Source organism: Fundulus heteroclitus, unplaced genomic scaffold (genome assembly GCF_011125445.2).
Source record: "Fundulus heteroclitus isolate FHET01 unplaced genomic scaffold, MU-UCD_Fhet_4.1 scaffold_65, whole genome shotgun sequence".
Taxonomy (NCBI): Eukaryota; Metazoa; Chordata; class Actinopteri; order Cyprinodontiformes; family Fundulidae; genus Fundulus; species Fundulus heteroclitus.
The window spans coordinates 1,616,745-1,634,012 of NW_023397088.1; the positions used below are offsets into that span (position 1 = coordinate 1,616,745).

General features: G+C 42.0%; 2 protein-coding genes across 6 annotated transcripts in view; one reads left to right on the top strand and one right to left on the bottom strand.

The window, feature by feature from the left end:
* The window catches only part of LOC105923771, a gene marked incomplete at its 3' end in the record, with an annotated part of 780,934 nt that overhangs the window by 563,172 nt on the left and 200,494 nt on the right, over window positions 1-17,268 (top strand). The window lies entirely within an intron of this gene.
* Window positions 748-17,268, bottom strand: part of LOC118556356 (NLR family CARD domain-containing protein 3-like) — a 112,900-nt gene continuing 96,379 nt past the window's right edge. For 2 of the 5 annotated variants that reach the window (XM_036133616.1, XM_036133618.1), the window contains 2 exons: window positions 1,797-1,973; window positions 749-1,187 (listed from right to left, as the gene is read on the bottom strand). In XM_036133616.1, the coding sequence (XP_035989509.1) occupies window positions 1,118-1,187; window positions 1,797-1,973 (247 nt within the window). In that variant the 3' untranslated portion in view covers window positions 749-1,117. Of the gene's footprint in view, window positions 1,235-1,796; window positions 1,974-16,690; window positions 17,082-17,268 lie in introns of those variants that run through there. The other 3 variants (XM_036133615.1, XM_036133617.1, XM_036133621.1) reach the window with 3 other exon arrangements.

Sequence of the window (17,268 nt, forward strand, 5' to 3'; positions counted from 1 at the left end):
ATGCTGCTATTTCTTCCGTGTTGTCCAATCTACCTAATATTGTTTCAATAAAGAACATCAGAGAACGGCTCTGAAGGCTTTTGTTGGTGGAAACCATGTTTTCGCCCTTCTCCCGACCGAATTTGGTCGGGATAAGTCGATCCCGGATGCGGTCGGTCCGGGATCGACTCCGACCCGCGGCGCTTTGCCGCCTGTCTTCCCCCTCTTCCTGTCAGCTCACTGTCAATAAAACGCGTGCCACTAAAGCCGCAAACACATAAAAAAAAGTTTTGTTTTTCCTGCGTCGCTCTCATCAGCGTCACGGGTTAGCTTCGGTGTGAGTGGTTGAAATAGCACGTCGATAAAGATGACAAACAAGTGGCTTATCCAATCATATGCAGGGATTTTTGATAATGCCCAGCCATCTGAAAAAGCCATTCCGATGGATCTGTTCCAGATGAATAAGTGGAGCTAAGCGGAGCAAAATACATCCGGCTAGGGTCAGGTTAACAAGGATGCAGGTTAAAACTGAAATATGAACAAATAAATTATAAAATGTAGAAAACGAATTTCCCTGAATGTAAAAGTCCCAGAAACATGATGAACTGATGTTTGATATTTGATCCAGTAGAACTGATTTAAAGAGTTAAATCCAGCAGAACCACAACATGTTATCATGATGTGTGAAGGTCCAGATCAAGGTGTGTTCCTCAGCAGTGGCGGCTGGTGACGAAGATGTTCTGGGGTTAGGGTTGGGGGGGGGCACTAGAGGTTGTAGATTACCACACAACAATAAACTCTACTTGAACATAAATCCATCCATGATCACTTGCTGCTGCTGGATATTTAAGTCTGATCGCTCTGGCGTCTGTTTAAAATGCTGCTGTCTCCTAGTCTGGGTCAGGGTTCTGGTAGAACAGTGGTTCTCAGACCCATAATGTTCTAAACATGGATCATTTAACAGAGTTTCAGCTCAGATTGTTCTGGATTTATCTTCAACCTAAACCAGCAGCCTGCATGGAGGGTTTTCTCTAAGGAAACATGGCGTCTGTTTAAAGTTCTGCTCATTCAGTCCCTGATCACTGAACATTGGTCCGATGTTCTGCTGCTGGGCTCAGATGTTCTCCATCATACTGGGTCAGTTGTTCTCAGTGGGTCTCTGTGTGTCTGGTGGGTCATTCTGAGAACTAAAACCTACGATGAGGAGACTTTCTCCACCTCTGGCCCTCAGCTGTGGATCAGCCTTCCTGAAGACCTGAGGGCAGCTCACAGGTTTAAATAAATAATAATCATCTGGATTTTTTATTCCATCTTTCAATAAAGTTTTTACTGTTGACCCCCTGAAAGGTCAAGGAACAGGAGCTAGGAGCTCTTAGTAGAACGTTGCCCATGCAGCCTTGATCTGACCATCCAGATCAGCCATTTATTGTCATATCAAGCACACCCATCCTGTCTTTGAGCTAGCTCACCCTTTCTCACAAACACCATATATGAACACAAAAACCCGCTTGATTGGGATATTGCTGCAGTGAGAATTACTCTGTTGGTTTTTTCTGCAGATTGCCTTTTATATTTAATTTCAATTGAAAGTTTTTAGTATAATGATCATCAGAGTCTATTGATGTCTATTGATTGAAGTATTTTAGTAAGGTTTTTCCATTTTTCTACATCAGTCCAAAACATTTTGAAGAATAAGCAACGGTAAGTAAATATATCAATATTCTCAGAATCTGAAATAAGGAAATAATTTATTTACACAAAAACAAGTTTTAAAGCATCACTAAATGATGTTACTTTGATGAATAAAGAAAACTAACCTCAGGATGTTAACTCTGCAGACTGAACTCTTCAGTATCTCACACAGATTCTTCATTCCAGAGTCTTTCAATCCTTCAAACTTTCTTATCTCCACTTCAGTCAGATGAGAGGGGTTAGACTTCAGAATTGAGGCTACAACTTCAACTTCAGTCTCTGAGAGTTTGCAGCCATTAAGTCTGTGGTTAGGGAAAAATAAGGTAGTTCTTATTAAACCAGACAACATGATAAACAAAGACTAAAATAGACATCATCTGATCTTCCCATCAGTGTCTGTGTTTGACACGACAAAATGAGTCTTTTCATTCTCTTCAGAAGGCTGTTTGACAAAACCAAGATAACAGATTAAGCCAGGACTTTCCAGATATCCTGGCTAAATTAAGCCTCGACTCGGTTTCCCAAAGGCAGTAACATCAGTTACCACGGTGATTTATTCTCTCAGCTAGCATGCTCCAGACCAGGCTAACAGCCAGGCTTAGTTAATCCTGATGTCTTCTCTGTTCAGTCAGCGGTCACACTGATCAGAAACCAGGGAGTTTTCTCTATGATTCTGGTTTATTATCTCTGTGTTTTGGTATTTTTTATCAGCCTGCATTAAAATACCACTGATACACACTGGCATTCAGACAAGTACTATTATTATTTTAACACTTGTTTCAAGGTGGATGAACATGTCTGTTCTCAGGACCTTCAGATCACTGTGATATACACTGGACCCCAGTGGTAACTTTATCAGACGTGATGATTTAAAGAACAACTTTGGGCCCTGATAGGAAATACAGGTGCTGGTCAGATAATTAGAATATCATGAAAATGTTCAAAAAGTGGAACTTTTATATTATATTCATTCATCACACACAGACTGATATATGTATTTTCAAGTGTTTATTTCTTTGAATTTTGTATGGACATGAAAACTGTGATCATGTACAGCACTGAATAATTGGTTGGGGCTCCTTTTCCCTGGATTACTGCATCAATGCAGCAAGGCCTGGAGTCGACCAGTCTGTGGCGCTGCTCAGGTGTTATGAGAGCCCAGGTTGCTCTGATTCTATTCTAATTCTCTGAGATACTCAATCTGGGGTTTTCATTAGTTATTGGTTATAATAAACACAATTCTAAGAAATAAACACTTGAAATATATTGGTCTGTGTATAATGAAAGACTATAATATACAGGTTTTACTTTTTGAATGATATTACTGAAACAAATCTACTTTTTCATAATATTCTAATTATATGAACAGCTCAATCAAGTTTCATCTTCTTAGCCTCAGCTGAAGTTCTCCAGTCTCAACCTGTAAGGTAGCTACAGATGTCCTAAAAGCTCCACACCATACACAGACATTCAGATTGTTCTTTATTAAGCTTAATTAAGTGACTTTGAGCTGCTGAAATAAATTTTATACAACCTGAATCCAGGGTTGGTCTCATTAGAGCCTGATAAATCCCCATCAATTATCTTCTCACTGACCCCCAATCCTGTCCAGATAGACATTTAAACACATTATTTACTTTTTTTACATTTATTTTAACTGACCCTAAAAGCTGATTCCATGTAAGATACTCTACAAGCTCCTAGGTCCAGCTGAGTTAGTGAACAGCAGCCTAGAGTCCATTAGCCAGCTTGTTAGCATCGGCTAGTTACTATGCTAAGCTAGCGGTAAAACACAGTCCAAAAAGCTTTGAGTAAAAACTTCTCTGTCTTCTACCTCAGACTTAAGCACACTTACTCACTGTGGATTATCGTGGGGACAAACCACGGCATAAATTACTGTTTATAGTCCAAAAACAATCCAGTTTAACATGGAGATGTTGGCTTATGGCCGCTGAACCGGATCTCTGTGGCTTCTCGTGCTGCGCTCTCTCAGCCAAACTCACGATACATTCACTGACTGCCTCTGTGTAGGAAATTACATTTCTCACATGAACCATTGTTAAAATGAAATACAACTATGCAAATAGATGTTTAAACACATTATAAACACATTTTAAAGATGAACACTTTTAATAAAGCAAGAATAAACGAATTTACCCATTTAAACTATTTCTTGCATTTATGAGCTTAGCTATTTATTAGCGTTTACTTCATGGACTTTTTATTGCATCTCTTGTTTATCCGGGCTACTGCGGTCTATTTCAGTCAGTCTAATTCAGCTTTTTTTAAATATTTGGGACAGTTTGAAATATAAAAGTTTACAATTTAGCTATTTTTCACATGTCTGATCTTAAAATGAATCTCAGCAGGATAATGTGTGTAGACAGAGAGGCAGAGGACAAAATTATTCTCCAGAAGAAAAGTTTCTACTTGTCACTGTATCCACAATCTTTAAATTATTTTAATTACAGTTACTAAAACATCTTAAGTAGAAAACATGTTTAGCTTTTGTTCTGTCAGATTGAAATGGTTAATTTAGTTTGATTTATAGATTATTTTACAGACATCAGAGATGGCAGCATAAATGGGGTTATTAACAACACAGAAAACTGAGAGGGAAGATGAGTAATGATTTTATAGTTTTCAGTTAAACACATGAAGCTGCTTTCAAGGATTTCTTGGTGTTACACAGGACCACCAATGTAACAATGTGCCATTTTCTGTCCTCCAAAATAAGATCTTAATCAAAATGTTTGAACAAAGTTGGTATTTAATGCAGGACAGTAAACTAATTGGTTTTATATTATTTTAGCATTTTTATAAAGCTGGCCATTTTTCTTTGCAGATCCTGGCATGAAGGGAGCATGCTTTCTAACAAACTTGCTTCTTTCTCTAGAATATCTGCGGCATTTGGGAGCTCGCAGAAGGAAGCACCGGACCTTGTTTGGAAAAGCTACTCAGTGTTCTGGACCAGACTGAAGGCCTCATGTGATGCTCAAAATTTTTTCAACATTTCCAGCCTTTTATTTGGTCTTTTGCTTGGTGATGGATATAAATGTTGTTGTGGCCCACTCCAAAAGCCCCACATAGCTAGATTTGGACTCCCCAATTAATGACAATAAATTGTAAGCCACCACTTGCTTCCATCTCGTTGTGCTTCCTGCTGACATAAAGACACATGCATGTGTTGCTGCTCTCCTCTATGCCCAGGCAATGTCACATCCAAAAAGCTTCCCTGTTCCCAGGTGCAGCTCCACACATTTCCTCCAGGGTTAAGACACCTGGTTCCAGCTTAATGTGTTAAAGTCTTCTTTGCTGGTTTCTGATGTAATGGAGAGGAAGACTCATGTCCTGAAGAAGCTTTTAGCCTGTTGAGCACGCTGAAAAATGTATTATCTGTTTTTCTATGTGCGTTTGGTCCATCTAATCTATATGCCAGTGGCTTTCACCTGATTTTTGGTAAAAAAAAAATATGACCCAATTTATTGTCCATAGTCAAAACATTCTTTTGTAGGAGTGGATACATTATTCTGTGTTAAATTCTCCTTCTATGATTTTTTTATGTGATTTTTTTTTTAATTCCTCCCTCATCTTTTTTCACATCAGGCTCCTGCTTTGTATAATAAAAGACCTTATATAATAAAATGTTTGGTTATTTGTTTTTGCACAATGGACACGTCTATTTTATCATCTCATACAGTTTTAACTAAAAACAGTTATTTAAATTAACATTTTCATGAATCACTAATATATAATAAATGCACAATAAACTGGGTTATACATACATGCAGTCCACATTTAAAAATTAGCAATACAGGACTGACTGACGGAACAGAGCAGTTTGGGGCGATCGGAGATGAGCGGCTGAGATCTCGCGAGAGCTGTGCGTAAGTATAATGGAGGCGTTCATGTAATTCAAATCAAACAAGCTAAGGTAAGAACGAACCAATAACTAAAATAATACAAAGTTAAAGCCCAAACATTTACAACTGTCTTATTTTCTACGAGGGAACAAACTGGACGAAGAGACCGTGACGAGCCTGGAGTGCTACCTGGACGAGTGTTTTGATAGCATCGTGATGGGGAAGGCCCAGAAGCCTACAGCTGCTAGCACACCGTCACTTAAGCGCACTCGTTCTAATTCCACCAGTGCTTCTTCTTCCACTTTGTCCCCAGACAGGAACTTCAGCGACATCTTGGAATCCATCGACAAGAAGCTTACCAGCCTTGACGCGCATCTCGCCTTGGTAGAGGTTCTACACAGAGAGTTTCAGTCTGTAAGGGAGTCGGTGGAGTTTAGCCAAGCCCAGCTAACAGCTATGGCCGCGGAGAACGACGCGCTGAGGGGGAAGGTTACGGAGCTGACCAAAGGGATTATCCAGCTTTCCGGCGAAAATAAGAAAATGAAGGAATCCATTCTGGACATACAGTCGCGAAGTATGAGAGATAATCTCGTCTTTGCAGGCATTCAGGAGCAGCAGGGAGAGATAGCAGAAGAAACGGTCCGGAACTTTCTCCAGCAGAAGCTAAAAATCCCGGCGGATCAGGTAAAAAACATCACTTTTCATCGAGTCCACCGGCTCGGAGGTAAGAAACCCGACAAAACCCGTCCTCGCCCGATCATAGCTAAATTTGAGCATTATAAACAAAAAGAATTCGTTAGAAGTTGCGGCAGGGAACTGAGAGGGACAGACTTTAGTGTTAATGATCAGTTTCCTAAGGAAATCCTAGATCGCAGGCGAGTGCTGTTCCCAATCAGGAAGAAATACATGATGGACGGCGTTAAAGCCACCATATCGGTTGACAGACTTTATATTAATGGACAGTTGTTCAGGGATCAGAAGATCACCCCTTGGCTTTATTAGTTACACCACAGGTGGACTTAAAGCATGTTTCAATGATTTAAAATAAATAAATAAAATAAATAAATAAATAAGACGCACAGATCGGTACACGGTGATAAATTAAATACACGCACAGCTAAAGAGCACGTTGGTATGGTTGGTGTTCACGGTTGGGTACAGAAGGCACGGGCTATGGTTTATCCCTTTACCCCCTCTCTTACTCTTTGCACTTTTTTATTTTTTTGTGTATTTCTATCTTATCTGTCTGCTTCTTTCCTGAACATCAGTCAATCACAAGCACATCATATGATGCTACCTGGGTCTATGTATGACTATTTTCTCAAGGGCATGCACCTTCTAATTTCTCACTCACATCTATGGCGAATGTAAAGTTTGTGACATGGAATGTGCATGGGGCTGGCACCAGAGAGAAACCAGCTTACTAGATTAAAGGCAGATGTTGTATTATTGCAAGAAACCCACAAATCAGCTACAAATGCAAGTGAGCTTAATTCACCTGAGTTCCCTAATGTGTTTGCGGCCTGCTATAACTCTAGACAGAGAGGTGTAGCAATCTTAATCCACAAAAACGTTAGTTTTAAAATATTAGATAAAACTATAGATCCTGAAGGTAGATACATAATAATTAAAATAGCTATCCATAACCAGAAGCTATGTATTGTCAGTATATATGGTCCAAATGTTGATGACCCCTCTTTTTTCCACCAATTCTTCCTTGCACTTTCAAAACACGGGGATTGTTCACTAATTATAGGAGGTGACTTCAACTTTGGTTTAAATAACGATATAGACAGGTTGAATAAAACAGGGACTCAGCGTAGTTGGCAGTCAGTAAATGTAGTCAAACAATACATGAGTGATTTTGGTCTTTGCGATGCATGGCGTTCTCTTCATCCTATTAGTAAAGAATACACTTTTTTCTCAAATGTTCACCATTCGTACTCTCGTCTGGACTACTTTCTTATAAGTAGCTCACTGCTGTCGGTCGTTTCAGAGACGGTAATTCATCCTATTGCTATCAGTGATCACGCTCCTGTTACTCTCACCTTAATTAATAAAAAAATAAACACACAAAACAAAAGCTGGAGATTTAATACATCACTGCTTAAAGATGAAGAATTTATAAAATTCATTAAAGAACAGTGGGCTTCATACTTAGAATACAATGATCAACCAGGTACATCGGCATCGATATTGTGGGAAGCTGGAAAAGCAGTGATGAGAGGTAAAATAATTTCTTTCTCATCTCATAAAAAGAAAAAAGAAAACAAAAAGATTCAGGAATTAGAAGAAAAACTTAAGTTACTAGATTTATCTCAAGAAGAAGGGAAGTTAGGTAAAATCCGTGAAGTAAAATTAGAACCAAACCACTATATTGAAAAGCAAAATAGATTTCTAATACAAAGACTCCGAATAGAAAATTTTGAACATGGCAATAAGTCAGGAAGCTTTCTAGCTAATCAGCTTAAAATAAATAAGGAGAAAACTACTATATTTGCAGTTACAGATTCAACTGGTAATACAGTAAGTGAACCAGAGTGTATAAATAATACCTTCCGCGATTTCTACAAATCTTTATACACACCACAGATAAATCCATCAGAGAAGGATATTAAGCAATTTCTGGATAAAATTACACTTCCTAAATTATCAGATAACCAAAGAATGACACTGGATTCCCCGCTGACAACAGCTGAAACCCAGGAAGCTCTTAAAAGCATGCCTAATAAAAAGGCTCCAGGTCCAGATGGATTCCCCACTGAGTTTTATAAAGTGACTGAGTTCTGGAATATTCTAGCCCCAACGTTCCACAGAATGTTGCAGGAAATACAGGAAAAAGGTAGATTTCCAGCTAATATGAACTCTGCCACCATCAGCCTTCTGCTCAAGCCAGACAAAGATCCTGTGTTGCCCACTAGTTATCGTCCCATATCCTTAATTAATGTGGATATTAAGATAATCTGTAAAGCTTTAGCAAAAAGATTAGACAAAGTAACTCCTCTCATAATACATCCAGATCAAACTGGTTTCATCAGAGGAAGGCAGTCATCCACAAATACACGCCGATTACTTAATTTAATTGATTATTCCTACAGTAAAAACATTAAAACCAATATATTGTCTTTAGACGCAGAAAAAGCATTTGATAGAGTAAATTGGAAATTTTTATTCGCTACTCTTCATAAATTCGGTTTTGGCGATTTATTCATAAACTGGTTAAAAATTCTATACAATTCTCCAACAGCCTGTGTCAGGACAAATAATCAAATATCTTCCAGTTTTTGTCTACAGAGGGGCACCAGGCAAGGATGCCCTCTTTCTCCATCACTTTTTGCCATCTTTATAGAACCTCTAGCAGCAACAATCAGACAAACAAAAGCTGTAAAAGGTATAAAATGCATGAAAATAGAGCACAAGATTAGTCTGTACGCGGATGATGTATTACTTTATCTCCAGCATTCAAATAATTCTCTTTTACAAGTAATTAGAATACTAGAATCTTTCTCCAAAGTATCAGATTACTCGTTAAACTGGTCTAAATCTACGGTACTGTCAATTAATTGCTCTCTCGAAAACTCCCTAAATTTACAAATGCAATCAGGAAATATTAAATATTTAGGTATTACTGTGTCGAATAAATTAACAGATTTACTTAAACTTAACCATGCCCCACTTTTAAACAGGATAGAAGAGGACCTTGAAAGATGGAAATCGCTTCCAATCACACTTATGGGTAGGGTAGCTTCAATAAAAATGATGGTCCTACCTAGAATTAATTATTTATTTTTCAATGGTCCCCAATAAACCATCATCTGACTGGTTTAAATCTCTAGACTCTGCCATTTCTAGATTTCTTTGGAAAGATAAACCCCCACGTATTAGCTTAAAGACAATACAGAAGACTAAAGACAGGGGAGGATTAGATCTGCCTAACTTCCATAACTATTACTTAGCAAATAGGCTACAATACATCTCTAAATGGATAAAAAATAGTCTTTTAGATGAGCCTTGGTTAGATATAGAACAGGAAATGTGCAATAATATCATGATTTCAGATCTGCCGTTTATAAGCTCAAATATAAAACGGCATACATGCTTCAAATATATCAACATTAGTTCTACTCTGACAGCATGGTGGGAGTTCCTCAAAATGACAAAGTCATCCCTTATCCCATGCAGTCGTACACCTATCTGGAATAACCCTGATATCCTACAAAATAATAAAATGATAAACTTTACATACTGGAAGAATAAAGGTATTAAATATCTGGAACATCTACTTGACGGAACCGAGTTCATCAATTTTGCTAAACTAAATATGCAATATGGCATTAGTAAAAATAAATTCTTGGAATATGAACAACTTAAATCTATAATTAAAAATAAATATAAGCATATTAATGGTGGTTTACAAGTCCCAACTAATATAATAGAGTTCTTAGATTTAACCCCCCCCCAAACTACTGTCTAAATCATACAGGACACTGACTAAAATAGATGATTCGATATCTCTTCCTATAATGAAGTGGGAAAAAGATTTATCAGGCACCTTTGAACAAAATTTCTGGGCTCAGACATGTCTAAGAACTTTCAAATTGACTAGAAACACCAACTTACAACTAATACAATACAAAATCCTTCACAGAGTACATTACACAGGACAAAGATTATTCAAGATGGGTCTGGCACAATCTAATATCTGCCCACACTGCATAGGCAATCATCCTGATAATTATTTTCATGCGTTATGGTTATGCACACCAGTCCAGAGGTTCTGGACACAGATATGTAAGGACTTATCAAGGTGCTTGAGCTGTAAAATTACACCATCCCCATCAGTTTGCCTGCTCGGTAATTTTGAGGAAAGTCCTATGAAAAAAGAAATAGTTTACATGGTTTTTACTGCTTTATGCATCGCAAAGAAAACTATCCTCATGAATTGGAAAAGTAAACAAAATCTCAGTATCAATCAGTATAGAGATCTTTTGTTGGATCATATTAATCTAGAGACAGCATCTGCTTCCACATCTGATTGGTCTCTTTGGGCTCCTCTGATCAACACCATCACTTAGTGGAATAGGGGGCGGTGGGTTGCTTCCTGCAGGGCGCAGTGGCTGGATGGAGGGGTTCCTGGGGCCCTGGGGGCACTTGGAGTAGGGCGCCTGGTGGATCCGGCTCCGGGGTCTGTTGCCCCCATCTGGGAGGAGTTTGGGAGGCCTACGGGTGGCCTACAGCAGCCGCTTGCGGCGCTCTTTGGGAGCTGCGTGTTGACGGACGTGGGTTACTGACCTGGTAGCTGTGCTGCCGCTGGGTGGGGCCGGGGTGGGTCTGGGGGTCTGGGGTCCCTGGGGCACGCCGCCCTCGGGCGCGGGCCCCGGCGGGGCCTCGGGGGTTCCGGTTCCGGGGGGTGTGCCGCTTTTGGTGTGGGCCGGCGCGCGCCCGGGTGTCCGCCCCTGCACGGGGCCTCTGGTGCGCTGGGGGGCCTCGGGGCCCGTTGAGCTGGTAGGGGGGCATGGTCATTAACACCTCTGGGCAGATGCTCTTCTCCTTTATTGGAAAGGCACTCTGCCAGTGGGGGGAGGGGGAAAGGAGGGGGAGTAGGGATCTACCCAGCCTGGATGTCTACTGTCGAATGTATGGTGAGTTGTTTGAACGTTAGTGTTGGGGAGGGATTAAATCCACGGGTTGGGGGGGGTTGACGTTCTGGTGGGCTTGTGTCCGGCCCCCCTGTCCCGGTCCTGGTCCGTGTCGTCTTCCGGTGCGGGTTTCACCTGGGGGGTGGGGTTGGGGTGGCTCGTGCGGGCCGGCTGGCCAGGGTCCCCCCCTCTTATTATTATTATTATTATTATTATTATTATTATTATTATTTATTTATTTATTTATTTAGTTTAAGTAGGCTTGGTGGGTGGGCTGGGGGGGGCTGAGGTGTTGGTCCTGGTGGGTGGTTGGCTGGCGGGCCCTGCGGCCTCTCCCTGGCCCCCGGGCTACGGTGGTGCCGCTGGCGAGGCCCCCTTCTCTAGGTGGGGCTTTCGGGGAGCGGGGGTGCCTATTGGAGTCAGTAGGGGAGCTGGCTCCCTGGGTTGGCTTCCCAGTCATTTGCTCCCCATCCCCGGACTCCTCCCTCTGCCTGCTCCATCACGCCGCCACACATGCAGGTCATGAGGGAGGGGGCGTTACTGGAGGTTGCCACTTTCTGGTGACGCCCCTCTCCCCAATTTTATCATGCATCTTAGACACTTTCACTTCAAACATTTTTCACATCGCACACTCATATAGGCCATGGTAGGGGGGGGGGTGGGGGGGAAGACGTCTGGGGGGGGGCTTATGTTGTGTGGGCCTCACCTCGGACGGCTCCCTTCACCTCCTCTCCCACTTAGACATTGAGGGTTCTGGGCAGTCACACGGAAGGGGTGCGCTGGCAACAGCTACCTTCCGAAAAGGGGGGTGGGCTGTGCCGTGCATCCCCTTCGGCGCTCCCAGTTTTTAAACGCACTTGAGAACAACATGCAACAACACAACATTTGAGCAGGCGTAGGGAGGGTCGGGGTCTTCTGCACACCCCCGTTCTCCGATGGAGGCAAGGAGTCTGGGGCCTGGAGGAGGTGCGGGCCACTGTGTCCGGGGTCTTGGCGGGGGGCTGCGGTGTGCAGTCAGCGGCCTGCCAGGTCTGGGGCTGATGCCTCCGCTCCCCCCAGGGGGCGGGGGGCAGGGATGGCAAGGGTAAGGTGGGGGGAGGGAGGGGGTTTATTAGGTATTTAGGGGGAGGGGGGGGCTCTGGCCGGGTGGCTCGTGCGGGTCGTGTTGGCCCGCCCTCTTGGGGGGGCCCGGTCCGGGGGGCGTCTGGTCGGGGGCCGGGGGTCGGGCACAAGCAGTCGTATAGTCGATTTGGGGTGACCCCCCCCCCCTTTGGTCAGTGTTGGATGTGAGTGTTATGTGGGAATGTGTGTACAGCGTCTTTTTTTTTTTTTTTTTTTTTTTCTCTGTGTGTGGCGAGTGGGGCACAAGGGAGGGATGGGGTGAATGAGTTTTTTTTTGTTTTTTTTTTTCAGGTATGGGTGTGGTCCGCTCCCTCTCCCAAGAACATCTCAAGTCTCCGATAGGTGCGGAGCCCATCCCCCCACGTCCTGCCCTCCTCCACTTCGTTGGCGGGCGCCTTGGCCCCCTGGCGCATTGGTTGGCTTCGGGTTTGGGGCGGGTTCCCGGGCGTGCGCCGGCCCACTCCTGGCGGCCTCTTCGCGGGGCCTGGCCCCCCGGGGGGCGCCCGGGGCCCTCGTCGCGGGGGCGGGGCGCCCCTGGGGCCTCTGGCCCTCAGGGCCCATGGCCGGGACCACTTCAGCGGGGCTGGCTGCCGGCGGAGCCCACGGGCTCGTCTCCGCGGCTCTTGAGGGCGTCGGCATCGCGGTGGCTGGGGGATTTCCTCGGGGTCGTCTCTGCTCCTTCCTTGGGGGGGGGGGGGTTGCAGATATCCTGTGTCGGCCCCTCCTGGGCGACCTGCTTTAGGGACCCCTTTGGGAGTCCGGGGTTACGGGTCCCCTGACGCCTGCCTCTGTGCTCGGGGAAGGTGGGTCTTTGGTTCTCCACAATCACTATCAAGCTATTTCTGGATAATCTTCACCTAAACTAGTGCACTTACACATCTCCCACAGGTGCTGGGTCCCAGGTATTAAGTGTTCACTTATATACAGTAATCTTATAATTAATTTATTTATTTATTTATGTTGTGTCACTTTCTTTTTTCAAATATCACATTACACATGTCAGCTTACATAATAATATATATGATTTAGCAATGGCATCTAGGTGTTATTCGAGTGTATCTGTTGCTTTATGTCTGTTGGTTGTGCTGTTCTTTTTGTGTCTCTTTCCAGGTGATGGAGCAGACAGAGGACGTTTTATCATTCTCTTCCTTTTATCTCCTCTTTCTTTCACCTCTACTCTTTTTTTTCTTTTCTTTCACTTTTTGTTCTTCCTTTACTCTCCCATTGTCATGTCCATATAATTTGAAATTCTCCTTGCAGGAATCATAATAAAGCTATTTACAAGCATAAATCAAGTGGAGCACTATGGCGAAAGCTGTTTGCTCCACTTGTAAAAGCAAAATCTGTCGAGCTCCATCTGGCATTGAGATATCAATTCCTATTGCCATAGTGCTAGACAGGACACTGGGAAAAAAAAAAAAAAAAATTAGCAATACAATAGTTGTATCTTCCCCAGAGAATACTTCATCCCGGGTCATCAGTCAAAACATCTACAGCCCCATATTTTCCTCAAGTTATTTAAATCATTTTTTAAATAATTTAGTTCAGCTCTATCATTCAGCTCCTTTTCCATCTGATACCAGATAAAACAGACTGACATCTGTTAAACCTGGGTTTAAGGAAATATAGGAGTAAGTCCTGAAATTAGTGATAAACATAACAAGGTCTTCTATTGTTCATGATGTGTCCACCAGAGGGCGCATTGACAGCATAAATGGTTTCAGCTCTTTCAAGTTTAATAAAAAAAATTCTAATACAACATATTTTTTGTGCAAAATAATTACAGTTGTTATAAAATTAACCGTATTGTGTTTGTGCATGCCCAAAGGAGCTGATGGTACGGATCGTGCTTCTGGTGCAGATCAGGTTGTGACATTCACTCTTCCTTCTCTTCATCTTCATCTTCACCCGGCGGTGTTGTTGTGCTGCTTGCTGACAGCCTTCCGTCGCCATTAAAACGGAGCTCCATTAATAACTTCTCATTTCTTTGGGTCTATCTGAATTTTCTTGTCCACTACGAAACATAACAAATGTCCACCTCCATGCTGGGCCACAGTATTGATTTGAGAGCTTCCATACAGCGCTTTGGGTGGTCAGCATAACTGGAAAAGCACTATATAAGTTCAGTGGAATTCTGGCATACTGTTATGCAAAATGTGATTCCACCCCTTAGCCAATCAGAGACAGTCAGGCTTCTGTAAAAAACGCCTCCAAGTCGACTCGCTGCGATTGGAATCCCAGAGAAGAAGGCACTAGAAATGGTTACAGTTCTATTGAACCATTACTAGTGGGAAGGCCGGAAATGCGACCTAAAATGGCCTAAAATGGAAAGTAAAAAAAACTTTGCAAAACTGCAAAAAAATAATAAATGTTTAAATTTTTGTTTAAATTGACACTTGTGTAACATTTGTTATCACTGTGTCATTCTTATCATGTAAATGAAAGTAGAAAATGCGATATTGGCTTCAAGTATCGGCCATAAAAATAAAATAATCAGCCCCCTTATCTGGTATCGGTTCACCTGATGTCAGAATAATCTGTATCGGCCTTAAAAACTTGTATCGGTCAACCTCTACTATATTGCATCTTTTTAATTTTCCCCGCACCCACTTCTATTCCTCAAACTCACTTCCTGACACATCACTTTCCTCTAAGTCCAATTGTCACTCTTTGAGTTGTACCGCCTTTTTTCACTTCTTTATTCACTTCCATCAAAGTCTGCGCTTATCCCCTTAGCTGAGAGTTCAGAATGATCAGTTATTCATTTACATCTCCAATTACAGAGACAATAGAGCAATCATGGTTGCTTTAACTATGCAGCACATTTTTACCCTAAATGTTTCAAACTATGTTTAAAACAGGTCAGTCGTCCACTGCTGGAAAGTTAACAGTGCAGCTCAAAGCAACTATAACATCAGAAATATTCTGCTTAATACCTTTCCTGTCTGACAAAGGTCTATCAACAGTTTTTGCTATAATAATAAATCTTCTCAGTTTATTTTTCTTCCATAGTTTGTTGTTGTTAATGATGTTTTGCTTGTTCAGCTTGTTCCAATCTCTGTCCTGTAAATTATTCTGGGACATGGAGAACATTGATAATTAGATACATGATCAGATAAACAACGATGGACGCTTTTCAGGTACTTCTTCAGGTTTTTGTTGGATGAATGGAGACTAAAGTATCATCAGTGTTACCATGGTGACCAAATATCCATCCATCCATCCATTTTCTGACCCGCTTAATCCCTCATGGGGCCTCATGTTTTAGTTTATCCTGTTATTTATTAAGTTTTAGTCTTAGCTTTATCTTCTGTTTTAGGTTTGTACTTCAGGGTTGTTTCTGTTCTTATTAAATCTGGGGTAGTTTCTGTTCCTGTCCACTTGTCCTGTCAGCTTTTTAGTTCTCCCCTCCTTGATCACTTCCACCTGGTTTTGGTTCATTAGTCCCTCCGTGCTCACCTGTCCGCCCGCCTATTCATACCTGCTTCAGTTCTCTGCACTTTGCCAGAACGTCTCTTCTCAAGCCAAGGGTAAGAGCCTCCCAGCTTTCCATTTATTCTGTGTCCCTGCCTGTTTGCCCGTTTATTGCCCGACCTGTCTCTCCCTTCTGTCTCTGAGCCTCACTGATCCTGTTTGGTCCTGTCTCCCCGTCTGGAACCTGCCCTGTCTGTCTCTGGAGCCTGGAACCTGGTTACTCTGGATTGTGTGCCTTGGACTCTGTTCTGACCGGTGTACCTCCCTTCCCTGTTGTGTCTGCTTATCATCATTTAACCAGTTTGGACCCTTTCAAGTCTGTAAAATAAAACCGTTTTTGAGCTCAGCTCCAAGTCTGGCTGAATGTTGGGTTCACTCAAAGCAAATTCATTACACATAATGCTTGTTTTTTGTTTCACTCTGTCATCATTCGATAGCACAATGAGCATTATTTCCACATTAATATGGAACATTGATTTGATTTAATGGTGTTATGAATAACTTTAGGGTTAACCCATCAAGTGACCGATCGCTACAACGCCACCTAACTACCAGGAGGAATGATTGCATTAATAAAATCAAGTGTCCTAAAGATTGATTTCTACTGAGCAAATCATTCTTTAAAATGTTATCTTATCTAATAATGTTGTTTAATTCAGGATTTGCATTGTGCATGGATTGAAACAGGTATCAAATGTTGACAACTTCTTGAAGAGAAGTTGTCACTCTATTCTATGTCTATGCAGAGTTTGCTGTTAAAAGATCGCCAGTGCTCGAATAATTCCTTTCAACTATTTGTTATATCAGCTGTTTGGGCTGATATTCACTGGACAATACTTAACAGACCGAGAGTTATTTATTAAACATTAAATAAATTAAAACAGTGGGTAATGGCAAACAATTTTATGCTTCACTTTGGTAATTTCAGTATGTTTTAATTGTAAAGCACTTTGGTCCTCTTTATTAGTCATGCAAAGGGTTATATAAATGATTGATGAATATAAATATTATAAAGCTCTTATGTTACTATAATAATGTCATAACTTTTCTCCACAGACGTGATCAACTCTGGAGATCTGAAAGCTGCAGAGCAGTGAGATCAGCAGAGAGTGAAGCCTTGTTCCCTCCTTTAACTCAGCCAAGGTCACTGATGTCAAACCTGTGATGGTTTCTAACATCACTTCCCTCACTCCACATGAAATGATCCACTGTGGGGACCCCAGATGTAGGAGACCAGAACGGGATGGAGCAGGTAGATTAGACAAAAGAGATGCAGAAAGAGGAGCAGGTTGAAGGTGGCTTGAGGAGGAAGCTGTGGAAGGAGGAAGAGGGAAGAATGCAATAATGAGGGGATGAAGAACATTAAACTGGGAGGATGAAGAGATGTGAGGAGAACAGATGAGTAGAGATAAGGTGAGGATGAATGGATTAGAGAGGAAGGAAGCAAGGAAATAATGAACGTCCTGCAGAGGACAGAGAGATAAAATGTTTGTAGTTAA